This window comes from Citrus clementina, unplaced genomic scaffold, assembly GCF_000493195.1.
Source record: "Citrus clementina cultivar Clemenules unplaced genomic scaffold, Citrus_clementina_v1.0 scaffold_22, whole genome shotgun sequence".
Taxonomy (NCBI): domain Eukaryota; kingdom Viridiplantae; phylum Streptophyta; class Magnoliopsida; order Sapindales; family Rutaceae; genus Citrus; species Citrus x clementina.
This window is the reverse complement of record NW_006262576.1, coordinates 68,137-85,729: the sequence shown is the minus strand read 5'-3', so window position 1 is coordinate 85,729 and position 17,593 is coordinate 68,137. Positions and strand designations below refer to the sequence as shown.

Genomic DNA, 17,593 nt, shown 5'->3' with positions numbered 1-17,593 from the left:
CTCTGTTGTTATAATGCAAGGCTTGATCGTTGGACCTTGAAGAAGAATGCCTTACACGCATTCTGTTTTTCAAGCATTCTCTAAAGGAAAAGAGCAGTAGAAGGGATAGTGATGGCCGGATCTGCTCTATTTTAGTTGAAGATCTTTGTGATGTCGATGAGCTTAAAGCAGTTGATACGTGTGGGGAATTTTTATTACAGATGAATTGATTCCTGAAGATTGGTATCCAAAGGCGTATTTTCATAAACTTCCTTTTTTAAAAAATGTTCCAACGCTTGCTGTAGTAACAATTTCATAGCTTGCATCTCTCGGGTGCATCATGTTCACGGGTTGGAAAAAGCATTTGTGGTGAAGCTTCAAAGCTTGTAAAATGGCTGTGAAAAGGCACATTCAATTCGGTATGCTTTGGTGCGGTCTCCTAATGCTAATATTATATTTTGTATAGCAATCTTAATATGCAATAAATCATTGTGTCCAAAGTTTTCTATTAATTATATGGTGACTGAAATTTTAATTATCATATCAATCTTAAAAGTTTTTGTAACCCTATTTTACTTTGCTTGTACAGAGTACCTGTTTTGGCTGATATGTCTAATTCCTAGAAATTCATTTCCATCGGTTTCCATTGGTTTTAGCTCAAACAGAAACAGAGAGCCCTGGGGAAAAGTTTTACTTTTTGTGGTATTATGCCTTTGTTTCTTCATTCATAATATTTGTTTCGAATTCATGCTCTCATTCAGAGAGTGTTTTCGATAGATTTTGGGGTAGGAAAACCAAACCAATCTAGAACAATGAATTTGTACTTTTGGGGGAGACGGAGTACCTCACTAGTTTTTGTGTGCGGTGCGGTGTATCTGAAATCCAGGGGAAGTGAGAAGGGGAGAAGGAGTGGTAATAATGGTGAAAGGTCAAAACCAAGAGAGATATCCTTCAAAATGAGCTTCACACCTGCAAAACAGTGAAATAGAGGTTAGAGGTGAAGCCGGGGTACCCCGGCGTTCACACTCTGCGCTCAAGTTAGCAAACTCAAGCTTTTATAGCAAAGAGAGCTGGCTAGCCCTCTATAAATTAGGGTTTAAAGTTGAAGAAAACCTATTTTTTGGAGTGTGAGTGTTAATGGTGAGTGAGAGCATGATGGAGAATGAAACCTAGGCACCTTTATATATGGAGTACCTCAGCTGCCACATGGCGTACCTTTTTTGGCTAACGTCCTTTACCTTTTTATGATTTTTGGGCCGTTATGTGCATGTTCGCGGCGTATCTCATCCTTTGGAGACATGGCGCACGCTGGAGAGTGGTCCAGGGTACCTCTGCAGTTGTTGTCGGGTAAGCGGCTGAGGACCACTATCCTTAGGACAGGGTCCTTCACTTTTGGCAGAGGTAGCAGGCGGCTGTCCCCCCTTTTTGGTACGACGTTCTTGATTCCTAATTATGATAAAATTGAATAATATCTTTTAAGAGGTGGAGACATTTCTCATGGCAGATATTTTCGGAGGATTCTCTTGCATCTGATCTGCCGGGTACCTCGAGTTACGTGGGGTACCTCAATTTATGTGGGGTACCCCTAATTGTGTGGGGTACCTATATTTGTGCAGGGTACATCTATTTGTGAGGGGTACCTCTAATTGTGCGGGGTACCTCAAATCATGCCGGGTACCTCGGATTGTGCGGGGTACCTCAGATTGTGCGAGGTACCTCAGATTGTGCTGGAGTCATTTCATTTGTCGACACGTGGCGCTTTACTGCCTTTCCTATTTTTCCCTCAAACAACATCCCCCTAGTTTCTTTTTGGTGAGAAATATTGGAGGCAAAAGAAACTCATTGTATGAGTGACATGTGGCGACGCGGTTGGACCGGGGGTAGCTTGCTTAGTTTCTTCCCTTGACTAAACTTTGTGTACTGTCCAGCTAAAAAATCTTCTCTTTGTCTTTTCCCTTTCCCGCCTCTTTTTTTTTTTTTTTTACTCAACTGCTGATGAGAACGAACAGTTATCTTTATGTCTCTCTCCCGTTTTTCTTGGGAAATGGCAGCCTTCTGACACATAGTTTGAATTTTTAAAATATCAATCTCACACAAACATCCCTGACCTCCTTTCTTGTGCAGCGTGTTCCGTCAAGTTGAATTAAAAACTCCTGACGTAAATGTCAATCTCCTCTTATTTATTTTGAAAATCCCCAAACGATCTCCCAAAAGTTGATTATCTCCAGTGGCCTTCTTCTTTCAAAATTTCGTCTCTTCTCCTAACTGCATCAATATTGCTCACAGGTAAAAAATTTCTTCTTTACTCTTTTTTTTTTTTTTTAGTTTAGCCTGGTCGTCTTCCCTACGCTTATTATATCTCTTCACTTCTCTTCCTTTTCTTTCTTTCTTCCTTTTTCTTTCGTTCTTTCTTCTTTCTCTTTTCTTTCTTCATTTTCTTTCTTTCTTCTTTCTCTTCCTCTCTTGGCCGGCGTTCTTCTCGAGTGTTTTCCGGCGTGTTTTCTCGGCTGCTGCAGTGGCGGTTTTGGCTCCAGATCTGGTCGGTTCAAGGTGGGTTTTCGGCGGCTCACGGCGAGATCCGACCCGGCGGTAAATACGATAACCCCCCTCCATTGTGTCTTCATTTTATCCTTGCTTTCTCTCTCTTCTTTCTTCTTTTCTTCTCTCTTTTTCTTTTTTTTTTCTTTTTCTCTTTCGTTTTGGCCGGTGTTTTCCTTGGTGATTTTTGGCGTCGGTTTGGTGGCTGCGGCCGCGGTAGCCGGCGTCGGTTCGGTGGCTGCAGTCCCCCCCTCTGTGTTGTCTTCTCCGTTTTTCGTTTTCTCTTTTCCTTTTTTTTTTTAATTTTCGGCGGCGTTCTCCCTTGGTGGTTTCCGGCGTCCTTCTCGCGATCTCCGGCGTCGGTTCCCGGTGGCTGCAGCCATGATAGCCGATGCCGGTTGTGTTTTTGGTTGCCTGCAGCTTTTTCATTCTTCATCATTTTTTTTCGGCCGGCGTCCTCCTCTGTGATTTCCGGCATCGGTTTGGTGGTTGCAGCCATGGCAGCCGACGTTGGTTCGGTGGCTGCAGCTCTCCTCCCCCGCGTCGGTTTGGTTTGGTGGCTGCAGCTTCTCCATTTTTCATTTTTTTTATTTCGGCCGGCATCCTCCTTTGCATTTTTCCAGCGTCGGTTTGGTGGTTGCAGCCATGTCAGCCGGCCTCGGTTCGGTGGCTGCAGCTCTTCCCCCCGCGTCGGTTTGGTTTGGTGGCTGCAGCTTCTTCGTTTTTCTCTTTTTATTTATTTATTTATTTATAAATAATTACATATATTTAAGCTTATTTTGTTTTTATACTTGCATATTTTTACCTACTGTTTTTGGTTGCCTGCAGCTTCGTCTCCCCACGATTATCAATCCCGATCTGCCGAGTTAGTGAATCACATGTATCCCTCCTCGTTTCTCCTCCTTTAGCGCATTTACAGTGGCGCTATTTTGCATACTCTGAGAAAAGTTTATTTTTGTTTTTGTTTTTTTTTATTTTGTGGTTGGTGTTGGAACTTGTGGTTTGTTGGATGTGTTGTTGGGGGCTTGTGGATGTGTTGTTGGGGAACTTGTGGTTTGTTGGATGTGTTGTTGGGGGCTTGTGGATGTGTTGTTGGAGGAAAGTAGATGGGCAAGAAACATTCGGAACCCGTGAGGAAGCGACGTCCAGTTGGGGCTAGTAGGGTTGACAGCCCTCCTGCGGGTTCTCCTTCCCACATCTCCATTAGCGAGGGGGATAGGTCCCCCCTTGGTACCTCTAAGAGTTGTAACTCTCATTCTGAGCTCCCTCCCCCTAGGAGTACTCCTCGTGTCAGCCCACGCTTTCCCAGTAAACGGCCAACCCCCCATCCTCGAAAGAAGGGTAGGTCATCCAAGCCTAAGGTTCCAGCTCGTTCCTCAGACCGGCCTCCCAAATCTCCCCCTACCGCACCTTCAAAATCTGGCAACCTTTATTCCCTAGGCACTAGGAGGGCTACTTTGGGGGACTTAGAACAAATTAGAACCAAATACAATATTCCTCCCTCTGTCCAGCTTAGGGTACCCCATGTGGATGAGCGACCTGAGTGTCCGAAGTTTGGCGGGATTGCTCTCCACATTGACCTCTTTGATCTAGGACTCCGCCTGCCCCTCCAGCCTTTCTATATGAGGATGTTTAGTTATTTGGGAGTAGCTCCTGGGCAGTTGTCCCTTCCAGGGTGGAGGACACTTACGGGCTTACATGTGTTATGGTATGAGGTATTGAGGCGCGACATTTCTGTTAGGGAATTGAGGGGCCTTTACCAATTCAAAAAGCCTAAGGGTCCCGCTATTGCTTACTTCTCCGCTTGGGGTGATCATGGCCATATTGTTGAGGGGGACTCCGCCTTGAAGAAGGGTTACCGAAAGGGGTGGTTTGTTGCTGAGGGTAGGTGGGGGACAGAGACTCGAGGTGAAAAGGGCAACCCCGTAGAGGTTCCAAATTCCTTCAATGTACACTGTAAGTATCTTCCTTGTTTACGGTTCTTTATTGTAATCTTTCGCATGAATGTCTCGCTAACCTTAGGTTTTCCATGCTTTTGCAGGTGTGACGTGGGCTAAAGGATCATGCCCACTTCAGGAGGTGGGGAAAGAGGTGAAGGAGTTTGTGGAGAGGCTCCGAGGTGCACAGAGGGGTAGTGATGTGTTAGAGGAGAGCCGATTATGGAGAGCGGGACTGATTGACCGAAGTCCTCCACCTGCTTCTGGGGGTGACTCATGTATGATTCGGGTGTCGAGGGGTACCCTATTATTATCTACGGGACTGGGGTACCCCGTTGTCACCGCATTCTTTATTTTGCTTCCCCGCTTTTCATTTCCCATTTTTGCTTTTGTAGTACTTAGTACTTGTCCGGCTAACATAACCTTTGTGCACTGGGTACATTTATGGAGTCGGCGGGTGACCCTTTTGATGCCTTTTTCCAAGCGGTAGTGGGTGGTGCTTCTGGATCTCAGGATTCGGCAGTACCCCAGAAGAGTTCCCGGCCACCTCGAGCTCCTGGACTAAAGGGGAAATCCCAGGGTACCTCCCATAGTGGGTCGAAGGGTACCCCTCGTTCAAAGAAGAGAAAATTCGGGCTGGTTTCGGCTTTCCCCGATGAGTTGCGTGAAGGTGACCAAGACCCGGCTTCCAACAAGGAGGCTTCGCACTTGGCTCGCTGCTTCTACTATTCTACCGAAAATGTTACCTCCAAGGTCGCTGAAGAGACAAACAAGATGAGTTTGAGCCAGCGCTATGGTCAAGCACTTGGGGCTACCCAAGAGGTAAGCTTTAATGGGGTACCCCGGGTGTATCCTCCATTTTTATTTATTTACTCTTATTGCCATACACATATATTTAACATATCTTTTACGACCTGCAGGCATTCTATCTTTTCAGCCACTGCCTTCCAAATTTCGACTCCCTTGTTGCCGCCCAATCGGAGATTGACAAGTTAAGGGGTGAGCTCTGAAGTCGTCAGTCTCGCGAGGACGAGCTTGCTCGAGAAGTCAAGACTTTGCAGGAACGCATTACTGGACTTTCTAGAGAGAAATCTCGAGTGGAGAATGATTGCGACGAGTTGAGGGCCACAAACGAGGATCTGTTATCCCGACAAAAGACGATGGCAGAGGATGCATTCTCACTCATCATGACGGAGGTGTGGAGTGTGGATCCGGAACTGGAGGTACCCCGCGTGCAGAAATTTGTCAACAAGGCCACGATTCTGAAGACGATTGCGGAGAGGAAGAAGTCTTCCCATGCACGGTTGGGTACCCCTTCCGGGTCGCTAGGGTACCCCGCGTGCTTCAGTCGTTGCCTGCCTCAGATGCCCCTACTTCGGTTGCTCATATTCCGGGTACCTCAGAGTCCTCTGCTGATCGCCCTTCAGAGACGAAAGGCGGGGATGGTGTTCCACCCTCAGTGTAGCCGCTTCATAGTGCTCTTGTCTTTTTGGATCTATCCACATTTTGCTATTTGGAACTTGTTTCTTTCTTTTTGGTTTTTTGGGATATTTTGTATTATTGGGACTTCTCTTTTGTTATGATACCATGCCATCGAGCCCTTTTGTATTTTGCATCCTTGTTATCTGTAAATGAATGCTGGGCTAAACTGTTATCTTGTAAATTTCTAGGGTACTTCCCTTTTTTTTTTGAAATGGGGTACCCCCGGCACCTTAACAAATATTCGACATTAGGCGGATTCCCCACAAATTTGGTGCATGTCCTTCTCGGAAACTATAGCGGATTCCCCACAAATAGGTAATCAAAATATCATCGCGACATCTCGATCAAACGTTGAAAGCGCAATTGGTCCAACCAATCACTTTCTTATTCTTTCGAAGTTCTCTCAGAATTTTTTAAATAGCTTACCCCCCACTTTGCTCAAGTAAGAGGACGGAGGTGTGGGTGTACTCATACCTAAGCTGAACCTCGTGGCGCTAGGGTATGCCAGTTTTACTCCACCCTCGGGTACTCTTTGACCCTCCCTCTCTTTGTTTAGGTAGCTTTGTCATGCTTCCGCAGAAAGGCTACCCCTGGGCTGTTCACTCCGTTGCCCATCTTGGCTTTGCATAGATCATCACGATCTAGGCATATCAAGTACCCTGGCTGGTCCTGTGATAGGTTAGTCATAATTAACAAGCGTATGACGAGAATTGCATATAACCAGATGCGATGGTATATTAATGGCGATAAATGAATATAATCTGCATTCTAAGATCGAAGTGGCGAAAGATAAAGAAAGAACCCACATCATATTTGTTGAGAAAGAAAATGCATTTATAGATAACGAAAGCGTTGATCAATACATGACTTAGCTTTGTTACCCTGAGGAGAATGGGAGACCACAAGACCTCCTATCATTTTAAAGTTACAATTGACCAACATAGGGCATTTGGGGTACCCCATTTGGCCTACCACACAAGAATATTAAAGAAAGCAAATAGCAGCAAAAGACTAAAGGTTAAGACACTGTCCTTTAGTAATATTTCCGTAGCATTGCAGCATTCCAGGGGTGCCTCACGATTGTCTTATCCATGTGGAGTAGCCTGTATGCACCTGACCCAACGGGTTTGTCGATGCGGTAAGGTCCTTCCCAATTTGCCCCAAAAGTACCTTCGCAGGGTACCCTAGTGTTCTGAGTTACCCTTCTCAAGACCAAGTCTCATTTCTTAAAGGATCGAGGGCTTACCCTTTTTTCATATAGACCCGAAATGCGATGCTGATATATGGATGTCCTCAATTCTGCTCTAGCCCTTTTTTCAGCCACCAAATCAAGGTTGGAAGATATCAAGGAGGTGTTCTCGGCCTCATCAAAGTATTCAACCCTGTGAGAGGGTACCCCGATTTCCGCTGGAATCACTGCGTCAACACCGAATGCGAGGGAAAAAGGGGTCTCCCAGGTGGAGGTGTTTTGAGTAGTCCGGTAGGCCCACAGAACCCCAGGTAGCTCGTCTACCCATGCTCCCTTTCTTTCTTCTTGCTTCTTCTTCAGGATACCTTTGATGATCTTGTTAACGGCTTTGACTTGCCCATTAGATTGGGGATGGGCAGGGGTAGCAAATCGGTTGGCTATCCCAAGCTCCGAACAAAAACTTCAAAATTTTTCATTATCGAATTGCTTGCCGTTATCACTAACAATCGCATAGGGGATCCTAAATCTGCAAATGAGGTTCTTCCAAATGAATTCCGTGGTTTTCCTTTCTGTGATGCTTGTTAGTGGCTCCGCTTCCGCCCACTTTGTGAAATAATCTACCGCCACGATTGCATGTTTTGCTTGCCCCTTCCCGGTAGGTAACGGACCAATGAGGTCCACTCCCCATAATGCGAATAGCCAAGGGGAAGATATAACTGTTAGCTTCTCTGGGGGTAGGTGGGGTACCCTGGCGAACCTTTGGCATTTGTCACAGCTTCGTACCATATTCTTGGCATCTTCCCGCATGGTAGGCCAGTAGTACCCTTGACGGAGAGCGTTTTGCGCCAGTGATTGTGCTCTATAGTGATTGCCACAAATCCCCTCATGTATCTCCCTCATAACATACTCGGCCTCGTCACTTCCCAAGCATTTAAGGTAAGGAAAAGTGAACCCTCTTCTGTATAGGGTATCCTGGATCAGGCAATACCGCGCGGCTTTATACTTTAGTCTTCTTGCTTCACTTTTATCTGAGGAGAGGTCTCCGTCCTTGAGGTACCTTATGATAGGCTCCATCCAAAGTACCTCGTTGGACAGTGATCCTACTTCCAACGGCTCTAGGAGATCAATGCTGGGGGCGGGTATGTGTTCTGTCGTGATGGGGCCAGCTGACTGAGCTACACCAAGGGACGCCATTTTTGCCAGGGTGTCGGCTTCGCTGTTCTCCAATCGGGGTACCCTTTTAACCTCGCAAAATTGGGACATCAACTCTCTGGTTTTTCCGAGGTACCCCTTCATGTTTTCCTCTTTCGCATGATTTTGTGCGGTAATTTGGCTTACCACCAACTGGGAGTCGCTCTTGATGTGTACCCTCTTTGCTCCCAAAGCCTTCGACATCCTCAACCCTGCTATGATGGCCTCGTATTCGGCTTCGTTGTTTGAAGCCTTGAATCCAAATTGCAAAGCGTAGCATATTTGCACCTTGTTCGGGTCGATTATAATAACTCCCGCACCACTTTCGTGTGAGTTAGAGGAACCATCTACATATATTTTCCAGACCTGTCCCCCTTCGTCGGTGGATGGGGTATCTGACAAGTACCTCAGATCACCTTCACCACTTGAGTCATTGGCAAATTCCGCAATGAAATCAGCGATGGCTTGGGCCTTAATCGCTGAACGAGGCTTGAAGATGATGTCGAACTCGCTTAATTCAAGGGACCATCGGAGAAGCCTTTCGGATATGTCTAACTTCTGGAGGATTTGCCGGAGGGGAAGGTTGGTGATGACTGCAATGATGTGAGCTTGAAAATACGGTCTAAGCTTCCGTGCGGAGACGACCAATGCCAAAACGATCTTTTCAGAGGTGGGGTACCTCTTTTTGGCATCAACCATAGCCTTACTAGTGTAGTAAATAGGTCGTTGTACCCCATTATCATCCTCTCGGAGTAACACGGAGCTGGTGGCATGCTCGGATACAACGAGATACAACAGAAGCACCTCTCCCGGCTCAGGTTTGGCAAGTAGTGGAGCATTCACAAGGTACCCCTTCAGTTCTTGGAAAGCTTCTTCACAATCGGGTGTCCATTGGAGCTTCTTACCGGTCTTCAAAGCTTTGAAAAAGGGCGTACACCGGTCTGTAGCCTTGGAGATAAAGCGGCTCAGGGCAGCTACCCGGCTTGCCAAGCTTTGAACCTCCTTGATGGTGCGTGGCGACTTCATGTCAAGAACCGCGCGAATTTTATCGGGGTTGGCTTCAATCCCCCGTTGTTGTACCATGAACCCGAGAAACTTTCTCGAGGTAACCCCGAACGTACATTTTTCAAGGTTGAGCCGCATCTGGTGTCTTCTCAAAACGGTGAAGGTATCTCTGAGGTGCCCCAGGTGTTCCCCCGTATGCACCGATTTGGTGATCATGTCGTCTATGTACACCTCCATGGTGCGCACAATTTGTTCCTTGAAAATTTTGTTCACTAGCCGCTGATAGGTAGCCCTGGCATTCTTCAAACCAAATGGCATAACCTTATAATAGTATAACCCACGGTTGGTGATGAAGGCCGTTTTCTCTTGATCGGGTTCATACATTGGGATTTGGTTGTAACCAGAGAAGGCGTCCATGCCCCGCTGTTGCATCAACTAGCTGGTCCACCCGGGAAAGCGGGAAGCTATCCTTGGGGCAGGACTTGTTCAAATCGGTGAAGTCCACACACATACGCCACTTTCCGTTTGATTTCTTGACTAGAACAACGTTGGATACCCAATCGGGGTACACTGCTTCTCGGATATATCTCACTGCTAATAGGCGGTCTACCTCTTGTTCAATTGCATCATACCTCTCTTGGTTGAAGGCGCGACGCTTCTGTTTGACCGGTTTATTATGTGGGCTGACATTGAGTTTGTGACAAGAGAGGGAAGGTGGGATACCCGGCATATCCGAGTGGGACCAGGCGAATACGTCGTGGTGCTCGCGTAGGAAGTTGATGAGCCTCTCTCGTTGTTCCTCCAAAAGATTGGAGCCTACTTTCACGGTCTTTGTTGGGTCGGTGGCACAAATCGAGACTGAAATAAGGTCTTTAACTGTGGTACCCCATTTTTCATCTTTCAATATTCAGGGATCCAAAGGTGCCTCAACTTCATATCCGGGCTCCACCTGGTCCCCGTGGGGTACCCCCGAGCTATCCCCCGCAACTGCTTCTATGCCCATTGGTGAGGATTCCAACTGTTTTCGTGGGTGGGCTACCTGAGGAGATTTTTTGAGTACCGCTCTCCGTTGTCTAGCAAGTGCTCGCTTTGAGGGATAAGGTGTGGGCTGGCTGCCACTGGGGTACCCCTTCATTGGCGGATCAGAAGCTATTTGGTAAGTGACTTTGGAGGCCACGGAGTAACATCCACGAGCCGATTGCTGGTCCCCTTTAATGGTGATAACTTCTTGGGCGGCCGGGACTTTAATGGCGAGGTATTGCGTGGATACCACCGCTTTAGTTGTTACTAAGAACGGCCTACCCAATATAATATTGTAGGCACCCGGGTGATCTACAATAAGAAAATCAATCATATGAACAACACGGTGAGGAACCTTACCAAGTGTAACGGGCAGCGTAATGATGCCCTTTGGTATAACCATATCTCCGGCGAACCCAATAAGAGGCGTAGCATAGGGGGTGATCTTTGGCGATTCAATCAATAGTTGATTCAAGGCGCTTTTGAAAATGATGTCAACGGAGCTGCCGGTATCTACAAGAGTTCTTGCTACCTTACCAGTGGCAACCTTCAACGTAATTACTAAGGCATCGTCATGGGGGTACGAGATACCCTCCGCATCTTTTTCTGTAAAAAGGATAGCGGGGGATGGTGGGGTACCTTCGGTGTACCCCATTCATTAAGGTTGACTTCTCTACCAATATTGGTGGTTATCGACAACGATCTACCATAACCTTTGATAGCCCTCCTAGATTGGCCCGCTAAAGTCGGTCCGCCCATGATCATCCGGACATACATGCCTTTCTTATGTCCCGGGGGTACCTCTCGTTCAGGACTGCCATCAGCTACCCGCTTGCCCTTATCCTGCTCCGCGGATTTCCGAGCTTCTCTCATGCCAGCAACAAATTCTTTGAGGTACCCGCTAAGAATCAACGATTCAATTTCCTCACGCAAGGTAAAACACTTGGCTGTGCTGTGACCGAAGTCCTCATGGAACTCACAATACTTCAGGCTATGCTTCATGTTGGGATACTTCTCATTGGCTTAGGAGGACGGAGGAGGCCATTATACCGAATATGGTAGAAAATCTGCTCTGGGGATCGATTCAGTGGATGGTAAGAATCGTACCGAGGCCTTGGTGGTGGCGATCTTGGAGGTTGGGGTACCCTTGAGGTACCCTGAGCATTATACCCTTGTCCCCGCAGGGTAGCCTGTAGAGGGCTCCGTGCTCGGGGTACCCGTGGTATTGGGGCCTCCACCCTCTTGGGCTTCTCCTTGTTCTTTGTAACATCGACCTTATCTTCTTGGTGATTCAATTGGCATTTCTCATCCATCTCCACCTACTGTAACACCTGGGAACGGGCTTCCCCATATGAAAGTGGGCGCTTCTTTTGAAAAGAACGCCATAACTTGCCCAACCGTAAATTTTTCTCAAAATGGGTCAATGTGTATTGGTTTCCAAATGCTCCGGTTCGCAGCACCTCTTGGTGGAAATGACTCACATACTCCGCCAAAGGCTCAGCTTCCCCTTGCTTGATAAAGGCAAGTTTGGAGGCTACCCTATCTTGAGTGGAAGCGTAGGAAAACTCTTTAGTAAATTCGGATAACAATTGGTGTAGGGAAGATATGCTACCTGCTTTCAAAGAGCGAAACCATGACTTCGCGGGGCCCGTGAGTGTGTGTGTAAACATTCTACACATGGCGCTCTCATCTACACCCTTGATAAGCATTTGGTCGCAGTATAGCTCAGCATGCTCCGAGGAATCAGTGGTACCCGAGTATTGGGGTATCTGAGGCATGGCAAACGCCTCGGGGAGAGCTGCTGTCCGGATCTCCATAGTGAATGGCGATTGGTAGGTCATTGGCGTTGGAGCAGCTGTGATATTTTGCTTCTCGGAGAGGAGCTTCACTTAGGCTTCCAGGTTCTCCATTTTTTCCACAAGTTCGAGGGGTACCCGATGATGTCACCGCCATTTCAGAAGCCCTTTTGGCGTTTAACTTCTCACGGAGATCCTCTTGGGTGCGCTTTGGACGCCTCGTACTCTGGCTGCTGTGGGAATTGCAAGAGGCGGTGGAACGTTCGTCTCGAGAGCCCACGGTTTGAAACTTAGAACGGGTACCCGACGGCCTATGCTTTGGCTTGCTGGCCTCGGGTACCCCTCTTCTGACCATAATTTGGTCGTCTGTTTGAGGTGGTGGAGCATCTAGCGTCACTGGTGGAAGTGAACTTTCGGGTGCCCGAGATCCAACCGCCCTAAGTATTGCGTGGGCAAGATCCTCGAAACACTTATGAGAAATAGGTTCCTTATCTTGGCGAACACCCGTCTATTGCTTGATACCCTTGCCCTTACTGATGCGGGCTACCCTTCTTGCAGGATCACTACCTTCACTACTGTTGTCACTTCTCATCCTTGTAGGATCCGCCATTAAACCTTCGGGAGGTACGTCGGGTGCCATGTATTGGAGTACACACAACAACTAGTTTAGTAACCGTGGAGGAGGCCTTTTGTGTGCCTCCCCACAGACAGCGCCAATTGTTTTCGATAGATTTTGGGGTAGGAAGAGCCAAACCAATCTAGAACAATGAATTTGTATTTTTTGGGGAGACGGGGTACCTCACTAGTTTTTGTGTGCGGTGCGGTGTATTTGAAATCCCGAGGAGGTGAGAAGGTGAGAAGGAGTGATAACAATGGTGAAAGATCAAAACCAAGAGAGATATCCTTCAAAATGAGCTTCACGACTGCAAAACAGTGAAATAGAGGTTAGAGGTGAAGCCGGGGTACCCCGGTGTTCACACTCCGACGCTCAAGTTAGCAAACTCAAGCTTTTATGGTAAAGAGAGCTAGCTAGCCCTCTGTAAATTAGGGTTTAAGGTTGAAGAAAACCTATTTTTTGGAGTGTGAGTGTTAATGGTGAGTGAGAGCATGATGGAGAATGAAACCTAGGCACCTTTATATATGGAGTACCTCAGCTGCCACGTGGCGTACCCTTTTTCGCTAACGTCCTTTACCTTTTTATGATTTTTGGGCCGTTATGTGCATGTTCGCGGTGTATCTCATCCTTTGGAGACATGGCGCACGCTGGAGAGTGGTCCAGGGTACCTCTGCAGTTGCTGTCGGGTAAGCGGCTGAGGACCACTGTCCTTAGGACAATGTCCTTCACTTTTGGCAGAGGTAGCAAGCGGCTGTCCCCCCCTTTTGGTACGACGTTCTTGATTCCTAATTATGCCCTTTTGGTACGACGTTCTTGATTCCTAATTATGATAAAATTGAATAATATCTTTTAAGAGGTGGAGACGTTTCTCATGGCAGATAAGTTACGAGGGGTACCTCAATTTATGTGGGGTATGCCTAATTGTACGGGGTACCTCTATTTGTGTGGGGTACGTCTATTTGTACGGGGTACCTCTATTTGTGTGGGGTACGTCTATTTGTGCGGGGTACCTCTATTTGTGCGGGGAACCTCTATTTGTGCGGGGTACCTCAAATCATGCCGGGTACCTCAGATTGTGCTGGAGTCATTCCATTTGTCGACATGTGGCGCTTTACTGCCTTTCCTATTTTTCCCTCAAACAGAGAGTAAAGCCTTTTCCAGGCTGCTTTGTAGCCAAATTTTGATGCCATCGATGCATGATTGTCATTTAGATTTTCCAAATAATTATTAGATTGGAGAAGAATAAGAAGATATTGTTCAAAGGCTATTTAATTAGCACCCTCTGAATTTAGTTGCCAATAATGCATTGAAATGGTTGGGGAAAGTTATTATCTTAATTAAATTACAAGTGATAAGATGCTGCTTCAATTTTGCAAGCATCTTGTACTGCGAAGATTCTGTCCACATGAGATGCTGTGATTCTTGACGTCAGGATAACACAGGTCAAATTTTAGTATCAATATATTGTTGGAATTTCCTTGTGTCAATAAGTTTCTTTTATGGTCCTAGTCTTTAGGAAGTTTGTTGATAATGTTATTTGCAAGATTGTGTTTACCTAGTCTTTAGGCTATAGTTACTGGAAAGTGGTTGCAGTATTTGCTGAATAATGACTGCTATTATTTCGTTAAGTTTATTCATGTAACGCCTATAAAAGGCAACCTCATTGTGAATAAAATGTGTAGTACTTTCATCCATTTATCCTTGCTTTGAGTGAACTATTTCATATTCACTTATAACAGTGGTATCAGAGCTTGAATTAGAAAAGTGGGATTGACAGAGTTAGTAACAGCAACTTACTTGTCTCTTTTTTCACTCGTGTTGCAGCAGTAGAAATTCATGGCTTCTGAGAATTTTGTTCAACCTGCAATTCCCCGCTTTGATGGTCACTATGACCATTGGAGCATGTTGATGGAGAATTTCTTAAGGTCCAAGGGGTATTGGCAGGTTGTTTCAATTGGAATAACTGAACCACCAGCCGGTGTTGTTTTGACGGATGCTCAGAAAATAGAGCTTGAAGGGCAACAATTAAAGGATCTCAAGGCAAAGAATTACTTGTTCCAAGCTATTGATCGCTCAATCTTGGAAACAATTCTTAACAAAGACTCCTCCAAACAAATTTGGGATTCCTTGAAAAAGAAGTACCAAGGGACAGCAAGGGCGAAGCGGGTACACCTCCAGACACTTTGAGCTGAATTTGAATCTCTACGAATGAAGATGGGAGAGTCGGTCTCAGCATACTTTGCAAGGACAATGGCAATCGCAAATAAGAGACGAATTCATGGCGAGCAGCTCGAGGATGTTATCATAATTGAGAAGATTCTTCGATCTTTAACGGCAAAATTTAACTATATTGTTTGTGCGATTGAGGAATCAAGGGATATTGACACACTTTCGATTGATGAATTGGAAAGCACTTTGCTAGTCCATGAGCAGAAAGTAATCCAACAGGATAAGGAAGAACAGGCATTACAGGCAGCAGCAAATCTCAAACCAACTGGAGGGGGTAAAGGAGGCTAGAAAGGCAAGAATGGACAGAACAGATCAAAAGAAAAGGTTGATGATTCTCAAGGAAAAGGAAAGGATTGTGATGGTCAGAATTCGACAGGACATAAACCAAAGTCTAAAGACAAATCGAAAGTTAAATGCTTCCGTTGTCAGAAGTACGGTCATTACCGCTCCGAGTGCCGTACTAATTTAAATAAGAATCGTGGCGAGAAATCTAACTTTGCAGAAAAGGAGGAAGAAGAAATTTCCCTTCTTATGGCAAGTCATACAAAGGAGGAAAGTCACCAAAATCTATGGTACTTAGATACCGGTTGCAGCAATCATGTGTGTGGGGATAAATCTGCTTTTTCTGACTTGGATGAGACTTTTCGAAATACTGTAAAATTTGGTAATGACTCCACAGTTTCTGTCATGGGGAAAGGAAGGGTTGCAATCCAAACCAAGGAAAGTTCTCATTCTATCTCAAATGTTCTATTCGTTCCTAAATTGAAAACTAACATTCTTAGTGTTGGCCAGTTACAAGAAAAGGGCTATGAGATCTCTATCAAGGAAGGAGTTTGCCGAATCCACGATGAAAAATTGGGCTTAATTGCTCAAGTGAAAATGACGGCAAACAAAATGTTTCCATTGTATCTTCACCATATTGCACACTCATGTTTTGCTGCAAATTTCAAAGATATAGCATGGTTATGGCACTTTCGTTACGGGCATCTTAGTTTTGGTGGATTGAAGACCTTGCAGCAGAAAAATATGGTGGTAGGCCTTCCACAATTTGAGCAACCTTCACAGCTTTGCGAAGAGTGTATTGTCAGTAAGCAACATTGAGATAATTTTCCAAAAGGAAAATCTCGGAGGGCAAAGAAAGTGTTGGAGCTAGTGCATTCTGACTTATGTGGGCCAATCAAGCCAACATCAAATGGAGGTAAACGATTTTTTAGCTCATTTATTGATGATTTTAGTCGAAAAACCTGGGTTTATTTCTTGCAAGAAAAATCGGAAGCTTTCACAGCCTTTCAAATGTTTAAAGCACTAGTTGAAAGCGAAGCTGACAGCTAAATTAAAATATTGCGTACTGATCGTGGTGGAGAGTTCAACTCTCAAGAATTTGGAAGCTTCTGTGAAAATCATGGAATTAGAAGACAATTGACAGCAACCTACACACCTCAGCAAAATGGTGTATGCGAGAGGAAAAATCGTACAATTCTTAATATGGTACGAAGCCTTCTGCAGAGGAGTGATCTTCCCAAAAGTTTTTGGCCTGAAGCAGTTGTTTGGAGTGTTTATATTTTGAACAGAAGCCCCACAATAGCTGTTCAAAATATAACTCCTGAAGAAGCATGGAGTGGATGTAAGCCGGCAGTAGATCACTTTCGGGTATTTGGATGTATAACATATGTCCACGTACCAGATGAGAAAAGAAGAAAATTAGATGACAAAGGTGTAAAGTGCATTTTTCTTGGTGTTAGTGATCATTCAAAGGCCTACAAATTATATGATCCCATCATCAAGAAAATTGTCATTAGTCGTGATGTCATTTTTTATGAAGAGAAGACATGGATGTGGAGATGCAGTTCTGTTGGGCAGCAAATTCCAATAGATTTCGATGGTGAAATTGAAGAAAATTCACAGCAACTTCAGCCTTCAACAGTCTCTGCTCCTGACCTGCCGCAAAATAGAGTCTCAGCAGAAACTCCACCAGCAACAAATGAACTTGATGAACAAGTTGAAGCTACAGATTCACGTTCTCAACGTGATAGAAGAAGGCCTGCATGGATGTCAGATTATGAGGTAACAGGATTTAACGCTCTTGAGAATCCACTCATACACTTTGCCTTGTTTTCAGAATGTGATCCTACAACTTTTAAAGAAGCTATCAAAGAACAAAAATGGCTAAAAGCCATGGATGAAGAAATTGCATCCATTGAAAAAAATAATACTTGGGAGTTGACTGAACTTCCAATGGGGCAGAGGACAATAGGAGTCAAGTGGGTTTACAAGACAAAATTGAAGGAAAATGGTGAAATTGATAAATACAAGGCACACCTAGTCTCCAAAGGCTACAAGCAAGAGTTCGGCGTGGATTATAAAGAAGTATTTGCTCCGGTTGCAAGACTTGAAACGATAAGATTGATTATTGCTCTTGCAGCACAAAATTCATGGCCTGTTTTTCAACTGGACGTGAAATCAGCATTCTTGCATGGGGAGCTACAAGAAGAGGTATTTATCGAACAACCTCATGGATATGTGAAATTAGGCAGTGAGCATAAAGTCTATAAATTGAAAAAAGCTCTATATGGACTAAAACAAGCACCCCGAGCTTGGTATAGTCATATAG

At 45.4% G+C, this 17,593-nt stretch overlaps 1 protein-coding gene across 1 annotated transcript in view; it reads left to right on the top strand.

Moving 5' to 3' along the window:
- The first annotated feature begins 16,467 nt into the window (after window positions 1-16,467).
- Window positions 16,468-17,593, top strand: part of LOC112100722 (putative disease resistance protein RGA4) — a 14,906-nt gene continuing 13,780 nt past the window's right edge. Inside the window, exon 1 of the mRNA XM_024190021.1 lies at window positions 16,468-17,475. Coding sequence (XP_024045789.1) covers window positions 16,468-17,475 — 1,008 coding nt within the window. The remainder of the gene's footprint in view (window positions 17,476-17,593) is intronic.